General features: G+C 43.7%; 2 protein-coding genes across 2 annotated transcripts in view; both read left to right on the forward strand.

Annotated features, from left to right (window-relative positions):
• The window catches only part of LOC146009552 (uncharacterized), a 485,071-nt gene that overhangs the window by 157,657 nt on the left and 302,851 nt on the right, over positions 1-24,563 (forward strand). The gene's annotated exons all lie outside the window — the stretch shown is intronic.
• LOC146010212 (uncharacterized) lies at positions 6,084-9,303 on the forward strand. The gene is made up of 2 exons (XM_083151244.1): positions 6,084-6,878; positions 7,731-9,303. The coding sequence occupies exons 1-2, from the start codon at positions 6,456-6,458 to the stop codon at positions 8,028-8,030; spliced, it is 723 nt and encodes a 240-aa protein (XP_083007370.1). The 5' UTR covers positions 6,084-6,455; the 3' UTR covers positions 8,031-9,303.

The raw sequence follows: 24,563 nt of genomic DNA on the forward strand, positions 1-24,563 counted from the left end.
TAGTTACTTATATCTAATTGTACCTAATCTCTACGTCTACTAATTATTATTAAATAAATTACGTGTCTATAACGTTAGTTTTTTTACTAACCATTTGTTCCATATCTTTTTATATTTCCCCAATGTCTTCCTATTCTTATGGATATGTCTTTCGTGCCGTGCTGTATACTCAATCAGTGCTAACCAACCTTCGAATTCTGGTCCTGTTATCATTACCTTGGCCAGGGAGCACAAGTTGTCAATAAAAACTTTCTGATCCCTGTCTATTCCTCTGTCTCTCACTATATTTAACAGGCAACATTTGGGCTTAAGAATATTTTCCTTTACCCCAATTTCAACCAAGTACTTTTTAACCCTTATCCAAAAGTCCTGGACCACCCAGCAATCCCATAGCAAGTGAAAGAATGAACCTGGGGCGTTGTTGCATTTTGGACATTTGTCTGATGATATTGCATTGAATTTCACCATCCTCCCTGTGGACGTATATGATCTGTGTAGTATATATAGTTGTATTTGTTGGACCTTTATTGAATTCATCAAATTGGGAACTGTATTCATAGCATCTGTCCCACGTCTTCCTCCCATTTCTCTTTTACTTTACTAAGCCCGCTCTCATTTTTGACTTGCAGCAAGTAATTATAAATCTTAGATATCTTATTAGATTTAGTTAATACGTTTTTAATGGGCGATGTTCCAAATTCTGGGCCTTGACCTTTAAATTGGGCACCTAGTGCATTTTTAAGCTGAAGATATCTGAAAATGTGGGAAGGGGGTAATGAAAATTCCTCCTGCAGATAGCCGTAGGGTTTTAACTCCCTATTTACATACAATTGGCTTAGTGTGGTAACCCCATGCCTACCCCAGGTCTTAGATACTTGTAGATGTTCCAATTCCCTCAAACCCTTTGCATCGTCAAGGGGGTATTCAGTATCAAGACTTTGAAAGCCATATAATTTGTTCACTTCTCCCCATATTTTATTAGCTTGTATCACCATTGGGGCATCCTTTTTACTTACATATCTCATTATTAATATTTGCATAGGAGTCATCCCATTTCCACTCCTTGATACTAGTTCCTTTATCCCCTCTCCTGACCCCAATCCCTCCGCCCAGTCTACCATTGATGTTATTTGGCTGGCAATATAATACAATCTAAGGTCAGGGAGAGCTAGCCCCCCATCCCCTATCTCTCTCATTAGGGTTTGGAGATTAATTTTAGGGCGTGAGTTATTCCAAACGAACGAGGAGATAATGCCCTTGATCTTCCTGAAAAAAACTTTCAGTATATAACAGGGGGATTGTTGTAGAATGTACAGAAATTTGGGAAGTATTATAATTTTTAGCAGATTTACTCTGCCCGTTGTTGTGAGGGGTAGCTTACTCCATTGTTCTATTTTTGCCGTTAGATATGCTACTAGCGGATCTAGATTAAGTTTAGCGAAGTCATTAGGGTCTGGGGAGAACCATATTCCCAGATATTTAAATGTACTTACTATTTTGAGTGGTGAGGCTAGTTGGAATCTCGCCAGGGATCCTGGTCCTATCGGGAGGATGCTAGATTTCCCCCAATTGACCCGGAAACCTGAGTGATCTCCATACTTCTCAATTATTTTTAATACTGTCGGGACAGATTTAATTCCATCTGATAGGAATATCAGCAGATCGTCTGCATAAAGTGCCGTTATGTCCCTATGCCTCCCCCTCTTAAATCCTTCTGATCCCAATTGGTCCCTTAGGATACATGCGAGTGGTTCTATTGCTAGGGCGAATAGGCTCGGTGATAACGGACACCCTTGCCTCGTTCCCCTTTCAATAGAAAATGGTTGGAAAATACAGCCATTTATCCCCATTCTGGCCACAGGGTTGGTATATAATAATTGCACCTACCTAATAAATCTGGGTCCTATCCCAAATGCCCTCATTACCTCCCAGAGGAAGTGACACTCGACGGCGTCAAACGCCTTCACCGCGTCGAGTGACACCACCACCGGGGAGGGTTCACTTTCCCGAGGGATCTGCAAATGGGTATATAGTTTCCGCAGGTTTATAGAGGTAGCTTTGCCAGGCATGAAGCCGGTCTGGTCTTCATGTACAATTTTATCCAGGTGTCGATTCAACCTTATAGTCAATATCTTGGCGATCATTTTTGCCTCTGCGGAGATCAGTGAGATCGGCCTATAGGAGTCCAATATCGTAGAGTCTTTCTCTGTTTTTAATAGTACCACTACCTTTGTCTCCAGCATAGATCTAGGAAGACTATTTTCTTCAAAACTAGTGTTCAGTGTATCCAATAGCATGGGGGCTATTATATCTGCATATTTTTTATATATTTCCCCAGGTATGCCATCTAGCCCTGGCGATTTACCATTTGGGAGTGATTTAATCACCTCTATTATTTGTTGTTTATTTGTGTCTTCTCTACATGCCATTGGCAGACTTGGTAGTTTTATTTTATTTAGGAGTTCTATCAAAGTGAACCCTAAAGGCCTTCTCTATCTCTGGGTTTGTGTGTACTGTTATCCCTGCTTTATTGGTTATTTTTGTTATGATAGTTACTGGGACTTCTGCCTGCGCGATATAAGCCAGAAAGCTTCCGGATCTATCCGCACTAGCATATCTTGTATATGAGTTGTGTTGGATACTAGCATCAGATCAATTCTGGAGAATGAATCATATGATGCTGAAAAGCACGAGAATTGTTTCGTATTTGGGTTCCTTTCTCTCCATACATCTGTCCAACCAAGATCCGTTATAAATAAATCCAACCCTTTGTTCCCCCTCTTCGTTCCCACCCGCGCCCCGCTCCATCTATCTAGATGGGGGTCGAGGGTATTGTTAAAGTCCCCGGTGCATAGCACGGGAAGGCCCTGAGAGGAGGGCACAAATTCCACAGCTTCCCTCAATACATCGTAAGAAAATGCAGGGGGTACATATACTGCTAATAAGCACATTTGCATTGATCGAATCGTGCATTCCAAGAATATAAATCTGCCCAGCCCATCTGACCTCACCCTACTACAGGCAAAAGGAAGATTTTCCCCTTGAGTTTGTAGTAAAGGGTGCATGATATATCTGGCCCACCCAAGCTTCCTTAAGGGTCCTTAGTTTGCTTCCCACCAGGTGGGTTTCGGCAAGGCAAATAATGTCTGCATTATATTGTTTTATTTGTTTTAAGACCAATGCCCTCTTAATTTGATCATTAATGCCCCTTACATTCCAGAACATGACCCCTACCATCCCTGTCTTTTAATCTTCATGTCTGACCGAATACTATGTCCTAGCTTGGCTGGGCATCCCCGGAGACTTATATAGCCTATTGATTACACAGGGCATTTCTGCAGGCATCTCATTAATACAGAGCTTGTTTACTTTTGTATACAATCTGAATAAGGGTACCAACAACATAAACACATACTCCCCCCTCTCCCCCGCCCCCCACCCTGTATACACTACCCCCTGCTGTATACCTATTCCCATATCCTTACCCTGATCCCTCCTTTTACTTTTTAGGGCCACCAAAGTGCGGTGAACTCCCTGGTACTTAATTAGGATTTAAGCCTCCCTAACTGCAAGCTGGTTTGGGCCTGGTGTCCATTTGTCCACCCATTTTGCTGCATCGTTGGGTGATTGGAAGAAGATGGTCTGATCCTCTGTTATAATTCTCAACTTGGCTGGATATAGCATGGAGTACTTAATTCCTTTTTCATGTAACCTTCTTTTCACTTCCGTATACTGTATTTTGCTCTGTCTTTTTGAATTTCTATGGCGAAATCTGGGAACAGTGATATCCTTGTTCCATTGTAATCCATTGAGCCTTTTGTCCGTGCCTGTCGGAGAATTGTGTCGCGGTCCTGAAAGTTCAGTAATTTTATAATCATTGTGCGAGGGGGAGCCCCTGGGGGTGGTGGTTTAAATGGCACTCTATGGGCTCTTTCTACTGCAAATGACTTTGAAAGGGAGTTTTCTCCGAATTTTTCTATGATCCATTTTTCCATAAATTTTATAGGATCAGATCCTTCCTCTCGCTCTGGGAAGCCAATAAACCTTATGTTGTTTCTCCTCAGAGTGTGTACACACGGTTCGATGTTCTGTGCGATCCGATGTACGATTCGATGTTTTGTCCGATTTTTACTTTTCCCTTTTTTTTTTTTTTTTCTCTACTCCTTAAGATATGCCTTAAGATATGCTTAAGATTTTGACTTTTTAACCATACAATTTGCTATGCGATTTCCTATTTGATTTACTATGCGATTTCCTATGTGCCTTAAGATTTGCTTAAGATTTTGACTAAGCGATTTTGACTTAACAACAGGATGACTGACAGGGCCCTGGAAATCGTATAGCACATCGCATCTTAAGCATATCGCAAGGCACATACGATGCATGCGATATGCTTGCGATTTGTGCTAGATAGAGTGTGCTGCCCACTCTATCTCCCCTCCGATCTCTCCTTAAACGGGAGAGTGCATCGGGCTAGGAAGCCCTTACAATGCATACAATCAGTATGCGATATGTATGCGATATGGCTTCCGATGTTGACGATATCGTCAACATCGGAAGCCATATCGAACCGTCTGTACACACTATTAGTCTCCCTTCCATATCGGTCATTTTAAGTTTCATGTCCTGTACTTGTTCAACCAATATGTCCACTTTAGTGACCAATACTGAGTGAATTTTTGAGACTCTACTTTCCACCTCATTAAGTTGTATTTTAACCTCTTTTACTTCCTGTCTCAAAAAAGTGATGTCTGATTGCATATCTGTGATTTTATCGGACAGTCACTGCCTTTTATGGCCTCCATGAGTTGCTGCATAGTAATTTCTGGGGTGCTTAATGTAGTGTTGCCCTTAATTGGGGTCGTCACCGGGGTAGAGGCAGGGGTATTTGTACTCCCCCCCTGCTTGGGATCTGGCATATCTTTCTAGTCTCGCCGCTGCTGCTGTTGCATTCCCCGTTTTCCCCATTGCAGTTGACGTTTTAGGGGTTGACAAGTCTCCACTTATTTAGTCAAGTATTGTGTGTGATCCCCCTATTATCTAGGGGTCTTTGGGTTGGAGTTTAAATGCACTTTATGTTAGTCTAATGCACCTCCTATACCCCGTACCTTGAATTCTGCCCCTGCACAGATAGTAATTTGCCCAGGGTAGAGTCTTATTTATTTGGAACCTTCCTTTCACACGTTTCCAAAAGTCAGTGTCACTTGCAGTCCTCGCAGGGATGTTTGACACAGGCTCAGACTAGTACAATATATCTCTGATAGCAGTTATGTACTTGCACCTCAGTGCTGCCCGAGTGATTCCACCTTCTACCCCAGAAATTATTCTTTTAACACACTTCTTATACTTTTACTCCAGAGGCCATGCACCACTTATGCCGGGTACACACCAGGACGACAAGGGGCCGATTCTGTCAATTTAGATCCAATTCCGACCGGTTGTATGCAGATTGTATGTACTATCGTGTGTTTTTGCCATTTATTTGATCCGATTCCGATCCAATGCGCGTTCACGCCGCTCGTTTGGTCGCATCTTTGGTCCTACGTGCTGCAGGTAGGATCCGTCAATCCCAGGCCGACCGACCATCAATCGTATGCAGATCGTGAGTGTTTTTTGCCGCCTCCGTCCGTCGGTGCGTCCGTCGTTTGATCCAGCCTATTTGAGTGGCATTTCCTAAACACTCCCCCGGCGCCATGTTTTTCCACCTAGCAAACAGCGCTGGCGCAGCAGTTGGACTCTCCTTCTTGTCTCAGCTCCCAGAACAACAACCTGGTATGTTTGCACTCCCAATGCTCTCCTATGCATGCCCACTGTTGCCACCAATGTATATAGTGTGTAAAGAGCACTGGTTTGGCAACCGTGCACCCGACCATGTCACTGTTTTTTTTGGGTGGGCCCCGTGTGTGTGTATACATAAACCATTGTCCACCATTGCAGTATTCCAGGGACTCCTCTCTGCTAGGCCCCATTCACCTGTGTTTGTGTGTTTGTGTATATATAGATATATATACATAAACCATTGTCCACCATTGCAGTATTCCAGGCACTCCTCTCTGCTAGGCCCCATTCACCTGTGTTTGTGTGTTTGTGTATATATAGATATATATACATAAACCATTGTCCACCATTGCAGTATTCCAGGCACTCCTCTCTGCTAGGCCCCATTCACCTGTGTTTGTGTGTTTGTGTATATATAGATATATATACATAAACCATTGACCACCATTGCAGTATTCCATGCACTCCTCTCTGCTAGGCCCCATTCACCTGTGTGTGTGAATAGCAATCTGCACAATAAAATGTATAGTGGTTTTCATAAAAGTTTATTAACATTTTAAATACTTAAAACATAAGAACTAGGTAAACTGGTAACTATAACTATAAAAATTTAAATATGAAACAAAAAATGGGTATAACTATAACAACTAAAATGGTTTTATCTTTTTACAGTCCCAATGTCCAACGCAAAGGAACAAGAGTTTTTGGAAGGGTTTATTGAAAAATATCGTTCACACGAATGCCTGTGGCGTACAAAATCAAAAGAGTATTCGAACAAAATGAAAAGAAACCAAGCCTTGGAGGACTTGGCACGCTACAGTCTTCCATTTCACCCAGAGGCCAATGTTGAATGGTTGAGGAAACGCATCCAGAATCTGCGCACGGTGTTCTTAAAGGAACACAAGAAGGTGGAGGCTGCAAAGAAGTCTGGTGCTGGAGTCGACGAGATGTATCAAACATCGCTCTGGTACTATGACCGGTTGACATTCACCCTCAGCCAGGAGTCGATGAGGACAGGAGTAGTCCTTATGGTAGAACATGAAAACCAAGTAGTCACGGCGCAGGAGGAGGAGGAGGAGGAGAATTCGCAGTCTGCATCGGTGAGTCTATTTTTTTGGCTATCTAATTGATTCCTCCTGCCAATCCACAGCGCCCTCCCCATTAAAGTAGGCCATGTACTGTTCCCTCACCTGTTTGGCTCGTGCACTCCCTGTGTAGTGTTGTGTTGGGGTTTGCAAGGAGGATATCTGCACTACCTCCTCTGGCAGTTCTTGGTCTTCTTAGAGTGCTGTGCCTGTAGCCCTTTGCTGTGTGGCTTTTCTGCGGAGCAAATTGTGCAGGACACAGCACGCCGTGACAACCCAGTCAATTTTGTCCACCCTCAGGTTAATGGCAGTGTGGAAAATGTGAAACCGGCTAGCCAGGATGCCAAAAGCATTTTCCACAACACGCAGTGCCCTGGATAGCCCGTAGTTGAAGATCCTTTTGTCATGGTTCAGGCCCCTTTGCGCATATGGCTTCATGACATGCTCGTGCAGGCCAAAAGCCTCGTCTGCCACAAACACAAAGTTAAGCCCCTGTTTAGTTTCCTGGTCAGATGGCAAGTGAAGGGTGTTCGCTATGAGCCTTTCGTAGAACTTTGTGACCTTGAAAGTGCCACCATCCGATGCACGGCCATTCCTTCCTACATCCAGGAAGATAAACTCATAGTTCGCATTCACCACAGCCATTAGTACAATGCTAAAATAGCCCTTGTAATTAAAATAGTAGGAACCACTATTGATAGGCTGGGCTATGCGTACATGTTTGCCATCAATGGCTCCACCGCAATTTGGGAAGTTCCATCGCTGTTCAAACTCCTCTGCGATGACTTTCCATTCATTCACGCTGGTAGGGAACTGAAATTAGAAGTAAATAGAATTGATTAGTAAACATGTTCAATTTTTTTACAGCTTGGTGACTACCCACCTGCAACCCCAGACCTATCTGTCCTATCTGAGAATGCATGCACATCGAACGAAGTTCCTACTCCGGCACGCACTCCGCCACCCACCCTGGAACCCACTCCACCACTCCCCCGTGCCAAAAAAATGCGTGGCAAAGGAAAAAAAGGAGAAGCATCAGCACATGAAGAATTTATGATGCGGGCACATCAAGTCCTGCAAAGAAACCCGGACAAACATGACAACTACTTCACTTATGTGGCAGAGTGTGTTCGCAAACATGGCTCCGGACCAGCAACTTACTTTTGAAAAGTTATGCATGGAGTTGGTGTATAATGGCAGTTTAGGGTATCTCAACAGTGGCACTAAAATAGTTGGCATGGGTAGTGCACCAGACACACCACTGTCATTAGAATCACCAGTGCCTACTCCGCCTGCCACCGTAGCAGGCCAGTCGAGCACAATTCCAACACATACCTAGTCAACACCTACACAGCCTTCTCAACCCCCCCAGTACCGTCAATTCTACAGTTCTTTACTGATAGAAGATCCAGAGTCTCCTGTTTTTGAGGATCTGTCTTAAAAAATAGGCTACTTTATCATTTACAATCGACATGGTCTCAGCTGCAGGTATGTGATGGCCACTGCTCACATGGCGTATGGCGCACATCAATGGGGCCGGGACCATTGCATCTGCGCCATGCGCCATGTGGGCCGCAGCCTTTACATATCTGCAGCAGACATCCTCTGCCACACAAGGGCCACAGTGTGTTTTTTTGTTTTTTTTTATATGCTGCTACCTGTACCTGCATTACCAGAGGGAGAACAGGATTCTCCTCAATCTGGATAGCAAACTCCATTTATTGCCCTTTTGTCTTTGCCAATAGTATGGGGTACTGTGCGGCAGACATGGTCTCAGCTGCAGGTATGTGATGGCCACTGCTCACATGGCGTATGGCGCACATCAATGGGGCCGGGACCATTGCATATGCGCCATGTGGGCCGCTGCCTTTACATATCTGCAGCAGACATCCTCTGCCACACAAGGGCCACAGTGTGTTTTTTTGTTTTTTTATATGCTGCTACCTGTACCTGCATTACCAGAGGGAGAACAGGATTCTCCTCAATCTGGATAGCAAACTCCATTTATTGCCCTTTTGTCTTTACCAATAGTATGGGGTACTGTGCGGAAGACATGGTCTCAGCTGCAGGTATGTGATGGCCACTGCTCACATGGCGTATGGCGCACATCAATGGGGCCGGGACCATTGCATCTGCGCCATGCGCCATGTGGGCATGTTACTTATCTGCAGCGGACATCCTCTGCCACACAGTAGCCCGTACTTATTGGGAAAGTTTAAACTGGGTCATACATACTTAAATCTTTATATATAGTGTTTTTGTACAATATCTTTTATATATGGTATTATAATATATTTGTGTTGACACAATAAATCTATTTACTATTTTACATGTTTTACCTATGAAAGGCCTAAAAAAACCTGTTTCTGTACTAGGCCTAAATTATAAATAAAAATATTTTGTTTGCACAATAAAGTGTACAGTGTATTTTTCATCCTTACCTTGCAATACTGGTACTGCAGCACCTTCACAATGGCTTTGCAGGTCTCCGGGATGATGAGGCCCAAAGCTTGCGGGGAGATGAGGGATCCAAACTTTAGGTCAGCAAGAGACCGTCCTGTCGCCAAAAACCTCAGGGTCACCACCAGCCGTTCCTCAGCAGGGATAGCCATGCGATACTTGGTATCCTGCTTCTCGATGTGGGGAGTCACCAGACGCAGCAATTCCTGGAATGTGGCATCATCCATCCTCAAGAAGTTACGAAAATTGTCTGGGTTATTCTCCCTGATGTCCCTGAGCAGTGGCATGTGCGAACGAGTCTGACGCTGAAGTAGCCACTGCTTTGTCCAGCATGATCTTTCTCTCCTGCGCTGGGCTCTCTGACGCCTGAGCTTCAACACTGCATAATAGAGCAGGTACTGTTGCTGGTGACTACCCATCACTGCATTCTCCATAGTGCAGGGTTAAAAGACACTTTGTAATGGCAGGCAAAACAAAGTAATGTGTAAATAGCTATGTCCAGCGTTCAGCAGGTATAAACCAAGCCTCACTAGTAACAAAGCAGAAATACACTGGTTTAAAATGGCTGCTGCTATTCCTATCCCCCTCTGCTAGTCCTCCCCCTCTGCTAGTCCAGCCCCTTCATTGAAATTTCAAAGGCCAATCTGACGACGGTCGCATGTGTTCTTGCAAAAAAACAAAAACCAGCGATCCGACCGTCTTAACGACCATCGTGGGCGCATCGGGATCGGATCTGAATCGTTTCGCCAAAAAACCACAATTTTTGCTAATCGTTTGCTGGGGACTGCCTGGGAGCTCCCGGGAAGTCCAAGCGAAATCGTTCCATGGTCGTCAATCGATCGATCGTATACGATGGTGGTCGTCCTGGTGTGTACCCTACATTACTTGCCTCCTACCTCTGCAGTTGCAAAGATATACCAATACATAGCTAGAATGTAGACCATTACCCTCAGCAGGGGGAAACAGCCATTTGCCATAATATGACATTGTAATATTTCACCACCCTCATATCTGACTCTCACTGGTGGGCCCGATTCTATCTTAAGATCTTGTTGTCCGATCCTTGTCACTCAGACGACTGAGAAGTTGAGTGAACCCGGGAAAAAGTGCACCACTCGGTACATCTAATATATTACCAATATACCTACCACCCATTACCTGGGCCAATTGCTGCCTATACTCCAGGTGGTACCCCTCTCCTAACCTTTCCTATTTCCCCTCACCCCCCTACACTAAACCTGGTTAATGGACAGATTCCTGTCCCCATCACACTCACGCCCTACCTCACCACTTGAAGAGCACAAAATGCGCCGCAATAGGAACGCTAACAAGACACCCTCAGCTCCCCATTCCTCACAATCCACCACGGATGCCAACCCCCCACATGATGATGACATCTCCTCAGACAGCCAGTCGGGCTTATCATCTACAGCTCAGGAAATATTGTCAGTCCTGATGCCACACATTGACAAAAAGCTAGATGAATTCAAAACCTCTTTCCAGACTACAGTCAGGGAAGTCGTAGCTAACACCTCCCGTATTGCTGACCTTGAACAAAGAGTGAGCGATGTGGAGGATTCTGTTACTAACATACAATCCTCCTCAGACTCCTCAACAATGATGATACAGGAACTCCAAGACAAAATAGAGGATTTAGAAAATAGAAACCGGAGAAATAACCTCCGATTCATAGGCATCCCTGAAAGCATTAAGCCAAATATGTTGTCAGACTATCTCACATCCAAATTATTACTAGCGCTAGATGTATCAGACACAGTTGACTTCCCTCACATAGAACGAGTGCATAGAATCGGACCAGAAAGGACGGACCCCAGCTCACGCCCTAGGCCAGTAATAGCACGATACCTTGATTTCAGAACAAAAGAATCAATAATACGTGCTTACAAGAAAATGGAGCAACTCACAATTGATGGCAAACGTGTACTCATATTCCAAGATTTTTCTGTGGCAGTAGCCCAGAAACGTAAGGCCTTTTCCCCAATATGCAAATTTTTGGTGGACTCCCATAGGAGATTCGCCTTACTGTACCCGGCCAAACTGCGGGTGACGGACAATGGACGCACTCTATTGTTCGACGACCCTGAAGCCGCAAGAGCGCACCTGATGCCATCAATTGATTCTCCTAGCTCACCAGTGATAACATGAGCTTTTACACAATACTGCTGATCCTAATTGTTTCTCCTTGTGCTAGACATTAATTAATGTTAAGTTTATTATTGTTAGATATACTGTTACTGTTGTATAGTTCACATCCGGTCGGTTCTGATACCCCAATCAGAGCCCACCGGGAAAGTTTGGTTTGGAAAATATGGAAAATGTTGTCAAAGCTTCGCATGTTTCTTACAACTCATAATATTTTTGTTATTACTGCTCGAAATACATTGCTGTATCAGACATATCTAATCTATCAGATGTGGAATTTACCGTATGTCACTACACGGTCCTGCACTCGCTGGGATGGAGGACCGTCTTGTATATTTAATCTCTGTTCTAATGTCTTTGCCAAGGCTGGAGTAGGATGACCCCACACGCTCCCACGACCCTACCATACTCACCCCCCCCACACTCTATTTTTTTTTTTAAAGATAATTTTTATTGATTTCAGAAAAAACAGGTATAAATACATTGAAAGACATCACTATAGTTATGAAAACCATAATTATTACAGATACCTCAATGCGACTAAAAAATAAGGTCAAACTATCATTATTAGCATACTCTATATCAAAATGTCCTTATAGTGCCTGTCTAACCCCAAACATTAAACCATAATTGAAGGAAAAAGAGAAAAGAAAGAAAAAGCAAAGAGAAGAAACCCCCCCCTCCCCCCCCCCAGTCGGTAACCCCCTCGTATTAAATGTTGAGTAGACACAGCCGTGTTAATGGATCGGTCATAGCAAAGATACCTTCTCTTAACCCTTTGCCAATAAAAACCCCGTGCATTCCTGAGTGTCCTACTTATCTCATAATGACCATAAGAAATATTCATTATATTATATAATATTAAGTAACATAATTTCCAAATTCACAAATATACTTAGTGTAAACCGTAAAGTTTATAAAGTGAGTACTATGTAAGTGTATAATCCAATTAATATACGAAAACTACTGTACGCAGAGTAAAAAAAAAAATATATGTAAATAACAGTGAAGAGTAATAAAAAGAATAATTAATACTAAGCATGATAATTCATAATACCAACAGATACAAAAGTTAAATCGTGGCATAATACATATTAAATAAGCACGTGTTAAATAAAGTGCATATAGTGTAAAATATCTCATCGGCTAAAATAGTGCTAAACTATAAAATATGGTCATAAAGAAGAGACTTGATTAGACTGAGTCCTAAGATCATTCAGATACTGTATTTCTGCATTGGGGAAGAGTCTAATCCAACGATGCCAAACTCTGTAATACTTATGCAGGGTATTCCTGCTCGAATAGACAAATTTCTCATGTCTGAGTGTGTAATTAACTAAGGCTTTCCAGCAGGCTATGTTAGGGCCATTTTTTGCCAACCATCCTCTGGCAATAATAACTTTAGCCAATGAACATGTAATGCTAATGTATTGCCGATCACTGGATCCTATAAGTCTATTATCGAAAATATTCAAAAGACAGCTTTTTACCGTTAGGGCAGCACGGGGGATCCCGGAATCTGACAGAGTCTGAATCACCTCTTCCCAATACGCAGATAGCAACTGACACTGCCAGGTTAGATGGAAGAACGATCCTGGGTGTATATTACACTTAGGGCAGAATACTGACGACCGACCATTAAATTTAACCAACCGAGTTGTCGATAGGTAGGCTCTATGGAGAATAAAGAGTTGCACTTGCTGCACCCGAATAGCATTGGTAGCTTTTAGAGTATAAGGAACTGCCTCACGCCATTCCCCCTCCTCCAGCGGTCCCAGATCTTGGGCCCATTTATCCCTCAATGTTTCCAACAAAGCTTCACCCCTATCTGCATTAAGACGCTTGTATAACCTACTGACTAATTTATGTTTACCCCCAATCCTAATAATAACCTTAATGGGCAGCTCACGCAATTCTGGGACCCTCCCGGAGAATTGTGCCTCCATTGCTGTTTTCAGCTGTAGGTAACGATATAAATAAGTTTTGGGAAACCCAAATTCAGCCTTCATTTCAGCAAAGGTTTTGATTCGACCAGAGACATAAATTTGACCGAGAGTAGTAACTGAATAGCGGTGCCAGACTTCCTTAATTTGAAGTGATGCCAACTCCTTAAATGTAACATAGTCCTCTAAGGGATGTGAGGGGTCTAGTCCTTGTATATTTAGAATTTTATCAGCCTCCTGCCAAATTGAGATGGCCTGTCTTACTTGCGGAGGATCAAGAGGATAAATGCCTGGCTGTAAGATTCTGTTAATAGGATTAAGTCTGGGCGTAGCCAGAGAAATTAATGCTTTGGCTAAATCAGAGTCTTCCCCATCCCTCATCCATGGGCACAGTTGTGAAAGTTGTGCAGATAGATAATACAGACGGAGGTCGGGAAGTCCCATGCCCCCGAATTTCTTATCCGTCATAAGTTTACTCAGTTGGATCTTGGGGCGCGTATTATGCCAAATGAACGATGATATCTTACTGTTTAATTTCCTAAATAAGGTTTTAGGTAAAAAGATGGGGGAGTTCTGGAGAATATAAAGCATCTGGGGAAGAATAACCATTTTTATTAGGTTAATTCGTCCGGAAACTGTCAGTGGTAATTTGCTCCAGGACTTAAATTTTCCGTCTATTCTAGCCAAAATTGGGGAGATATTATATTGAAAAAAATCCTCAGGGTGACGAGTAATCTGTATTCCTAAATATTTAAATTTCGTAGCCCACACCAATGGAGAAGGGAGAGGACGCGGTTGTATAGTATCTGAACCCAGATATAGAATGTTTGATTTATTCCAATTGATGTTAAAACTGGAAAGTAGGCCAAATTCCGCAATGAGTTCAAAAACTATTGGGAGTGATATCCGATAATCAAATAAATATATCAGAACATCATCTGCGTATAAAGATACCACATCCTGTCCCTGGTCCATTTTTAATCCTCTAATCCCTGGATGAGTCCTCATAATACAGGCTAAAGGCTCAATAGCGAGCGCAAAAAGCAGGGGAGATAAAGGACACCCCTGCCTTGTGCCCCTAGAGAGTCCAAAAGCCGCTGAAGTCCACCCATTCAGGGATACCCTAGCTGAGGGGCATTTGTACAGAAGTTGTATCCATTTAACAAAATTATCGCCAATCCCAAATGCCCTGAGTGTGGCCCATAAATATGGCCATTCTACAACATCAAAGGCTTTAGTGGCATCCAAGGAGAGGACAGCGGGAGAGCTCTCAGGGTCAACGGGTAATTGTAAATGAGTATGAAGCCTACGTAAATTTGCAATAGTAGATTTACCTGGCATAAAGCCATTTTGGTTGGGGTGCACAATTTTCAAAATACATCCCGCCAGTCTTTTTGCCAAAATTTTGGCCAAGATTTTGGCTTCATTAGATATTAAAGATATAGGGCGGTATGAGTCGATATTACACGCCTCTTTCCCCTGCTTCAATATCAATACAATCTTGGCTTCAGCCATTGACTCCGGGAGCTCCCCCTCCTCGAAGCAGCGCATAAGGGTAGTATGTAATAACTGGGATAGAGGCTCTGTATATTTCTTAAAAACCTCTATGGGCATACCATCTAGTCCAGGAGATTTGCCCGCCGAGAGTTCTTTAATCGCCTGGCGGACTTCACTAATATCTAGAGGTTGTTCCAGTACTAGACTGTCGGTTTGGGATAATTTAGGAAGGTCTATCCTCTCTAACGATGATTCTAGCTGGTCAAGGGTGATGTTTAGTTTGGAGGTATAAAGCTCTTTAAAATACTCCATAAAAATTTCGCCCATCTGAGCCGTGTCAGATATCAGATGACCCTGGGTATTCTTGATAGGACCTATACAAGAGGGGGGAGCCTCGGCTTTTGCCAAATAAGCCAAGTAACGCCCCGGCTTATCGGATAGCTGGTATACCGATAAGGAACGGTGCAGCATCAGTTTAGCGTTATCCTCCTGAACTGCAGCCAGCCAAACCTGGCGAGCACCTTGCCATTTCTGCAAGGATCCCGGGGATTTATTGGCTAGATATTCAGACTCTGAGCTGAGACATTTATCCTCCAGATCCTGTATCCGATCTTTATTACTCTTGCTAATTTCTTTTATACGTTTCCTAAATCCGCCTCTCATAAATGCTATAAAGGCATCCCACTCAACCGCGGCACTAGCTGAGCCACGATTGTATAGCCAATATTCTGCCATAGAGTCCCTCAAGCTGTCGTCTGATCCCATATATTGAAGCCATGCTGGATTCAGTTTCCAGAATCCCTGGCCCCTGTCCAGACCATCGGAAAATTCCAAAACCACGGGAGAGTGGTCCGAAATTCCTCGAGGCTTATACTCTATATTTCTGACCAGTGGAGAAAGAGACCGAGACGTCAGCATCAGATCGATTCTGGAGAATGTCTGGTATGTTGTGGAATAACAAGAGTACTGCAGGGCCTTCGGGTTCCGCTCCCGCCAGACATCAATCCAGCCCAGATCCTTAATAAAATTGGAAAACACTGCATTTCCCCCTGAGCCTGTAATTGTGGTACTACGCCATCTGTCCATGTCTGGATCCAGAGTGTTATTAAAGTCCCCTGTACATAATATAGGGGCAGATGGGTTCTGCGCCGCAAACGCAACGGCCTTAGTTAAGATTTCAGAAGAGTAGGGGGGGGGAATATATACTGCCAACAGTTGCAATGGGAGAGAGTTAAGGATACAGTCGATAAACATGTATCTGCCCCCTGGGTCTACCTCCACCCGATTACATACAAAATTAATAGACTTTTTAACAAGTATAGAAACCCCTCGGGAATTTGTTGAGAAAGAAGAATGGAAGGCCCTCCCCACCCATCGCTGCTTAAGTGCCATCAATTTTCCCCCAACCAGGTGAGTTTCGACTAAGCAGGCAACATCTGCCCCATATGATTTGATCTGCTTCAGAACTAATGAACGCTTGACCTTGTTATTTAGGCCCCTAACATTCCAAGCCAAAATTTTTACCATTTTAATTCAGTAGATAGTTTAAGAGAAACTTTAGGCATAGTAAATACGTAGAATATAGGCAATACATTATTAAGATCAACACGGCTTTGGTTACTATAATCATCAAACATCCAATGGTTACCTTCCTCCCCCCACCCTGTACACCCACATCCTATAGGCATACCTAGACCCAAACCCACCCCACCTCCCTACCACACAGAAGAGAAAAAAAAAAAAAAAAAGAGAAAAAAAAAAAAAAAAAAAGGGGAAAAGATAAGCTCTCTTTAAGATTCACACTGAAGGGGCTAGGGGAAAAAAATAGAGGGCCACCCCTAGTTAGGGAGATTCCCCAGCAGGTTCCTTTCAGGAATACATTAATATAGATATTTCCTACAAATGCGCTGACTGCCTTACTGCAGTAAATTTAGTGTCCAGCCATTGAGCTGCCTCCTCAGGGTTCACAAAAAAGTGAGTGGAGTCTTTATCCACCACACGAAGTTTTGATGGGAACAGCATAGAATAGCTCAAATTTTGTTCACGAAGCCTCCTCTTGATGTCTCCAAATTTGGCTCTGTCCCGCTGGACTTCGAGAGCAAAGTCCGGGAATACTGAAATTTTATTTCCATTAAAAAGCAAAGGACCATTAGTGCGTATACAGCGGAGAACAGCATCTCTATCCACAAAATTCAAAAATTTAACAATAAATGTTCTTGGTGACGCTCCAGGCGGAGGTGATTTAAATGGAATTCTGTGAGCGCGCTCCACCGCAAAAAGAGGGGTGAATATAGTTTTGCCAAGTGTATCGCTCAGCCAGCTTTCGACAAATTGGGTAGGATTCTGTCCCTCAGAGCGCTCAGGAAGGCCTACGAATCTGAGGTTATTACGCCTCAGTCTGCCTTCCACCTCTGTGAGTTTCATTTTGAGATCTGAGGTCTGCTGAATGCATTTATCAACCTTTTTGAGCCATTGGGAGTTTACATCTTCAAGATGGGAAATACGCTTTTCAGCTTCATCAATTCGAGTGGTAATGGCTCTAAGGTCAGATTTCACAGATTGGACCTCAGATTGCAGGTCTGTCATCTGTCGCGATAAATGTTGCTCAGAATTTGTAATAGCATCGAGTAGCTGCTGTAATGTTGGGTCCTCGGATTTCTCCGGGCTTTTATGTTTAGTAGGGGTGGGCTGGGGGGTTGTAGCAGGGGTTGATGCAGAGTTACCAGGCTGAGATCTTGCAAACTTTTCAAGACGAGCCGCAGCTGCGGCATTGGTTGCTTTGCCCATTTTTCTGCTTGCAAATGGTGAACCAAAGATAACAATAAGTCCAGCACTGTTGCACTTAACTGTACCCCACACAGCTAAAGAAAAAAAAAAAAAAAAAAATTTTTGCCCAGCCCTGAGCCTTTTGCTTATGCTTATGGAAATACTGTGACTCTTTATCTTGCTAATAAAGGCACTTTAGTATACGCAAAAATAGTACATAGATTGAAGCAGTTCCACAAAGTAAAGACACTGTATACTGCACCGTGTTTCACCGCAGTGGCTGTTAAGTTCACTTCCCAGAAAGAGGTAGGCTCATACAGACTCGGAGATGCGTATTTCACACAGCGGCATTGCTTGTATATCGGAATGGAAAAAAGCCGGCAGTATACAGCATATAAACTGTCCAGAAGGCCTGGTGTCGTGAGATCAACCGCCGGCGTGGCGGGATACGTCCCCCCACAGCGCTGATTCCAGTCGCACAGTCACCCCTCTCTCAAGTACGGCCAACAACTCCAGTCGTGTAGAGCCGCGGCAGCTCCAGCGTCCTGTTAGGTTAGCCGCACGCTCCGTCAGCAAGAGCCGGATATCCGGATTAAGCCACTGCGGCGTCCCCACTCTACGCAGTTCCTCCGACCGGGTTTACAACCCATTCAGCGGCTCGTTTGGCTGGGGGAAATTCGGCAGCACAGCGTCATGCAGGTAGACGGATAATTCCCTGCTGGGGAGCTCACACACCACTCCTCACTCCCGCTCCGTCGTGGCCCCGCCCCCTGTCCCCCCACACTCTATTAACGTATTATCTTGGAATGTGTGCGGCTTAAACTCCCCAATTAAAAGGAGGAGAATAATATCCCATATAAAACACCATGACCCAGATATCATCCTATTGCAGGAGACCCATTGGAAGGCCGGTGAGGACTCAACACTTAGGGCACCATGGATCGCAGAGTGCATATCGGCCCCTTACGTCACCAAATCAAGAGGGGTAGCTGTACTTTTCTCAAAAAAACTGGTTTATTCTGTTACCGACTCAATCTTAGACCCTGAGGGCAGATTCCTGCTATTAGACATCCGGATAGGAGACTCGACATACACTATCTTAAATATATATGCCCCCAACACCCAGGCCCCAGACTTTCTCTGCCAGATCTCCCAACTATTAGCACAACGATCACACTCCTCGTTAATCATAGGAGGAGATTTTAATATATATAGTTAAAGACCCCACACTGGATAAACTACCTCCTCCACGAACTACATACATACATTCTTAACCCAAACACATGTAACTGATGCATGGAGGCTATTTCACCCAACTGACAAATCATACACATTTCACTCGGGAGTCCATCGTTCATTCTCACGAATAGACTACATACTTGTAGCAGACCACCTAATTTCCTCTGTCACCTCAGCTAACATAGGAGACATCCTAATCTCAGATCATGCCCCCATAACCATATCTCTCAACATATCCTCTACGAACCCGCTACACAGGTCTTGGAGATTTCCCTCATATCTATTTCACTCAGAAAACTTTCGTCAATACCTAAAACACCACTGGCTTGACTACATGGACACTAACATAGAACATTGGGACACACCGGTGCTGTTTTGGGAAGCTGCAAAATCGGTAATGAGGGGTCACATAATAGCATATGTGGCCAAACGGAACAAAACTTCCAAGAAACAATACGAATCCCTACACACCAACATGACCACTTGCCTTAGCACCTACATTTCCAACCCCAACGATGACAATCACACAGCTTACCAACAGGCGAAACATCTTCTTGAAGACTTTTTACTCTTACAGGCTCAAAGGCATCTTGATTTCAATAAAAATAGATATTATCGATGGGGTAACCGCACTGGGCGTTTATTAGCAAATTTGACTAAACCCTTCCATCGCAGGAGCCACATCACATCCATAAATCAAACTAGCGATTCCCCACCCCTGACAAAGACACATGACATAGTCAATGCATTCCAATCTTTTTACACCACTCTATACTCAGCTGACCCCCCGGACTACGCACAAATGGACCAACTACTCAGAGACTCTAGATTACCTTCTCTCTCCCAATCCCAAATTGAAATGTTAGACAAAGACATCACAGCTGAGGAGGTGACACAAGCCATCACATCCCTTCAAACAAATAAATCCCCGGGACCAGACGGATTTTCCGGGGAATATTATAAAATATTACAACCAGACATCATTCCAACACTGTTGGAACTCTACCAGACCATACATAAAGCCCAACCCTCTTATCCCACATTTAATGCGGCATACACGACCTTAATTCCTAAACCCAGACGTGATTCCACAAAGTTGGACTCATACCGCCCTATTACCCTTTTAAATGTAGATTTTAAGCTCCTATCTAAAATTATGGCAACAAGAATACAGTCCTTCTTTTCGGAAATCATTTCACCTACCCAAATGGGGTTTGTCGTGGGACGACAATCCGTTAAGGGTATTCGCACTGCAATTGCCTCGGTAATTACTTCCAACCTCCACCCCAATGCCCCACACATGTTACTGAGCTTAGACGCCCATAAGGCATTTGACACCGTTTCTTGGCCCTTCTTATTCCTAACACTCTCAGCCTACTCTTTCGGACCTCATTTTATAAACCTGGTAAAATTCTTTTACAATGACCCAGACACCTCCTTACTTATTAATGGAACTAAAAGCACACCCATCAGGATGTACAGAGGGACTAGACAAGGATGCCCCCTTTCCCCGATCTTGTTTAACCTTTCCTTAGACCCCATACTCAGACTAATTGACTCTTGGCCCACCCTACAGGGAATACGTGTAGGCAACATGGAAATTAAAACTACTGCATTCGCCGATGATGTCTTAATATACATATCTAACCCCAAAACCTCACTACGCCCTCTCCTAGATCTCCTACGTAACTCAGGTCGGCTATCCGGGTTCCAAATTAATCTGGAAAAATCTGAAATCTTATATCTGAAACGGGGGTTTACCCGCCCCAAGTGGGCTTCACAGTTACCCATGAGATGGGCTAAAGGTCGTCTGACTTATTTAGGCATAACCCTGCCCAAAAATATACAAAACTTATATACCTATAACATAAGCAAGACTATCAAAAATCTCACCAGAGATTTAAATAGAATGGGCCATCTCCAGCTGTCCTACTTGGGCAGGGCGAACCTCCTTCGAATGATATATTTCCCAAAACTCTTGTACCAGATCCAAGTTCTGCCTCTTCTACTAACCAAACCTGATACCCTTACCATAACAAAACTGTTCCGAACTTTTATTTGGAACAAGGGAAGAGCAAGGATTGGAATGATTAAGTTAATTCAGCCCAAATGGAACGGTGGCATTAATTTCCCGGATATAACAACATATAATCAAGCGGCGGTATTCAGATACCTTAAAGACTGGCTACTCACGAACCATACTTATGCTAATACCACCCTAGAACAAAACTTCCTACCCCGTACCTCCCTAATTGCCTTCCTACACCTAGAAGATAGGGACATCCCTCCAGAAATACACCTGAATCCCCTCCTGATGTCAGTCCGTAAATTATGGCTAACTTTACGCCACTCCTTTCACTTGAATCCAAATCATTCCATTCATCTACCATTCGTACGAAACCCTCAATTTCATGAAGGTAACGCCCCACCCCTCTTTACGAGTTGGAATAATGCAGGACTATATAGAGTCGGACAGTTAATAGACACCTAAACTCACAAACCACTCACTTTTTTAGCAGCCTCTAAAGATTTTCCAGTGATAACCACCCTTAACCTAAATTTTATTCAGGCCCGATCGTACGCTGACAAAATTTCTAAACTTATCCCGGAAAGAGATTGGAATAATGACCTTGACAATGTACTCTTGGCTCCCCCCCTACCCAAAAAAGCGATCTCTACTTACTATAAATTCCTCCGAAAACCTCTCGACTATTCATCACAACGCACAGGCCTCAACCAATGGTTAGAACACTTCCCTTCCTTAACGACAGACACTCTGTTAAAGACCTTACAGACCTCAATCACGACATTCCCAATGGCCAAATTCTTGGAAATGTACCTAAACATTTTTCACCGATCATACATTTCTCCCTCACGTGGATTTCAGATGCAAATCCTGGACTCTCCAGGATGCACCAGATGTAACAACCCCCAAGCAGACCTATACCACTGCTTCTGGGCTTGCCCGCTGGTGAAGAAATTCTGGACCGACGTCCGTGACTTCGCTAACGAGCATTTGGTAAATTACACCCCGCTCACCCCAGAATGGGCCATATTTGGTATCCTCCCAGAAAAAATTAGAACCCCTAAACCCATCAAAAAATTAATGTTGGCAATTTCTTCGGCTGCCCGCAAAACGATCCTTCAAGTATGGATCCAAACCTCCCCTCCAGCCTTGGCAATGTTCAAAGATAAATTGTTTTTTATTTTTCACATGAATTGGTTGGAGGCCTCCCTCCAAAAGGACTCACGCACCAAACAGTTCTTCGCTACCTGGAACAGCTACATGGAAACTTTACCCATTTCAACCAAGCAAACTCTTCATCAATGTTTCAAGAATACCCGCTGGTACGAAGAACAGTTGCTACTTAATGATCCTCCGCTAATCCTAGAATAAGGGGTTATCCTGCTCCGTTAAACTCAATATTTTGTACACGTTATAATAACGACAAGGAAACTTGTGAATACTATGTAACCTAATTTCACCTTATATATCTGTAATCTTGATGTCTGAACCACATGCCAGAATGTACAGCAATGTATTATGCTTTGAATTGATGCTTTGACAAAATAAAAAGTTTTTGAAAAAAAAAAAACCATAGCTAAAGCTTGAATCAAGGATATGCAGATTATAGTCGGACTTTATGGTGAAGGGGGAGGTAACAGAAAATATAGGACAGGATGGGAGCATAGAACTAAAAAAGGTGGGGAACAAGGAAAAACATGAAGGATGTTTAACTGAAATAGCCCTAAAACTAGGGCCAGAGTGTTTGCCGCCGTCAAAAACTGGCGACAAATCAAAAAACATTTGGGGCGTGGTCCCTGACGGGTCCTGTCAAGGAAATCAAGTAGTAAATGATTTACGACAGATTTGTAGGTTAAATATTTCAACATACTAAACTGACAAATAGCTTGTATACACGGAACTGGATCAGCATAATAATTAGTATTCCCTGGATCAAGATAATAACCTAACATTTAGTAAGACAGGGTATAAACTGTTGTTTGAGAGGAACTAAAACTGTGATATTAAACAAATCTAATAGCTAGCGAGCCTACATCCCAAGGGTAGGCTACCTTGATATTTTGTTGACATGCATCTCTATACTTGCCATAAGAAATGCAAGAGCATACTTTTGGTGCAAAAACAAGATATACAGTACAACTACACCTGTGAGGGTTGACTCTCACCACTATAAGTCCTCCTGTAGCTTGGCAGAGGCAGTGGGCCTAAGCATCGGAATTGTAATGTCCCAGTCCGCTAAGAGCTTGATTCCCGCCTCAAGTGAAGAGATAACATAGGAAGATTCGTCGTGTCGAACGATGATCTTTACCGGAAAACCCCATCTGTATTGGATGTCGTTGTCCTGGAGCGCGGACGTTATAGGGTGTAGAGCTCTTCTCTTGGCCAAGGTAAATTGTGACAGATCGGAGTAGATTTGTAGGCCACCCAGGGTGTCCGACACCTCTGCCATTCTTGCGGCCTTAAGGATGTCTTCCTTCACATGAAAGAAGTGTACTCGAAGCAGGACATCTCTTGGGAAATTAGTAGCATAATTTCCTCTCGGTTTGCGGAGCCGGTGCACTCTGTCCACTATTAGGTCTTGTGGAGTGGCCGCTGGTAAAAGCTTCTGAAACAGTTTGGTAACATAGTCTCTCAACTCTGCGGGGGCAACTGAATCTGGAACTCCCCTGATTTTAAGATTATTTCGCCTCGACCTGTCCTCCAGGTCCGCTAGTTTATCTCGCATCAAGCTGACCTCCTCTTGTAGTTCAGAGTGGGACGTGAGAAGATCATTATTTGAGGTCATTATTTCTTGCATCTTTGACTCCAAATGGTCTGTACGCCCCGTGATTCCACCCAAATCGGTTCTGAGGGTTTGGATCGAGGACTCTAGGTTGGTAAGAATGTCAGCTCGAAACACGGTGAAATACACTTTGCATGGTTTCCGGCTTTTTCAATGCATTTACTATGTTTCCAGCTTTTACCCGCTACCTATTTCCGGAGTTTCTCTCACTCGCGGGACCGGTCACTCGTTTTCTGCACTGAATACAGCATCAGTATTCGAGTGACATGTTAAATGCAGAGCAGAAGACAGCTCCTGCTTATTTCTTGTTTCTGACACATCAGTGCCCATACGGAAACCCCTTCACTCACCCGCTTGTTGAATGATGAGAAGTTAGAGGGATACACATCAATCACTGTCATCTTCTTTATACTCTGTCTGACATTGTGGGTGACATTCTATGCTTTGCGCTAAATGCGCATGTTTTATTCGCGCACCACATCGCCGCAAATCGCACTTTTACAAATCGCACTTTTCAGTCAAAATGCGCATATTTAATGTGATGCGCATTGGAGGCTGAAAAGTGCGAAGAGGGGCGATTTGCAGCAAAGTGGTGCGCTGTGTTTAGTCCTGAAAATGTGCGATTTTCATGTCTGAAAATCGCACATTTGCAGGACAGCGCAAAGATTAAAAAAAAAAACCGAGCGCGGGGTCCCACGCCCGAGCATAACCAGCCCCGGGCTCACTGAGCCGGTGCTGGTGACATAAAATCAGGGTCCCCGACAAATCGGGGTCCCCTTGATTTCATGAAACCAGCACCAGGCTCAAGGTCCGGCGCTGGTTCC

This window comes from Crinia signifera, chromosome 6 (genome assembly GCF_055691185.1).
Source record: "Crinia signifera chromosome 6, ASM5569118v1, whole genome shotgun sequence".
Classification (NCBI taxonomy): Eukaryota; Metazoa; Chordata; class Amphibia; order Anura; family Myobatrachidae; genus Crinia; species Crinia signifera.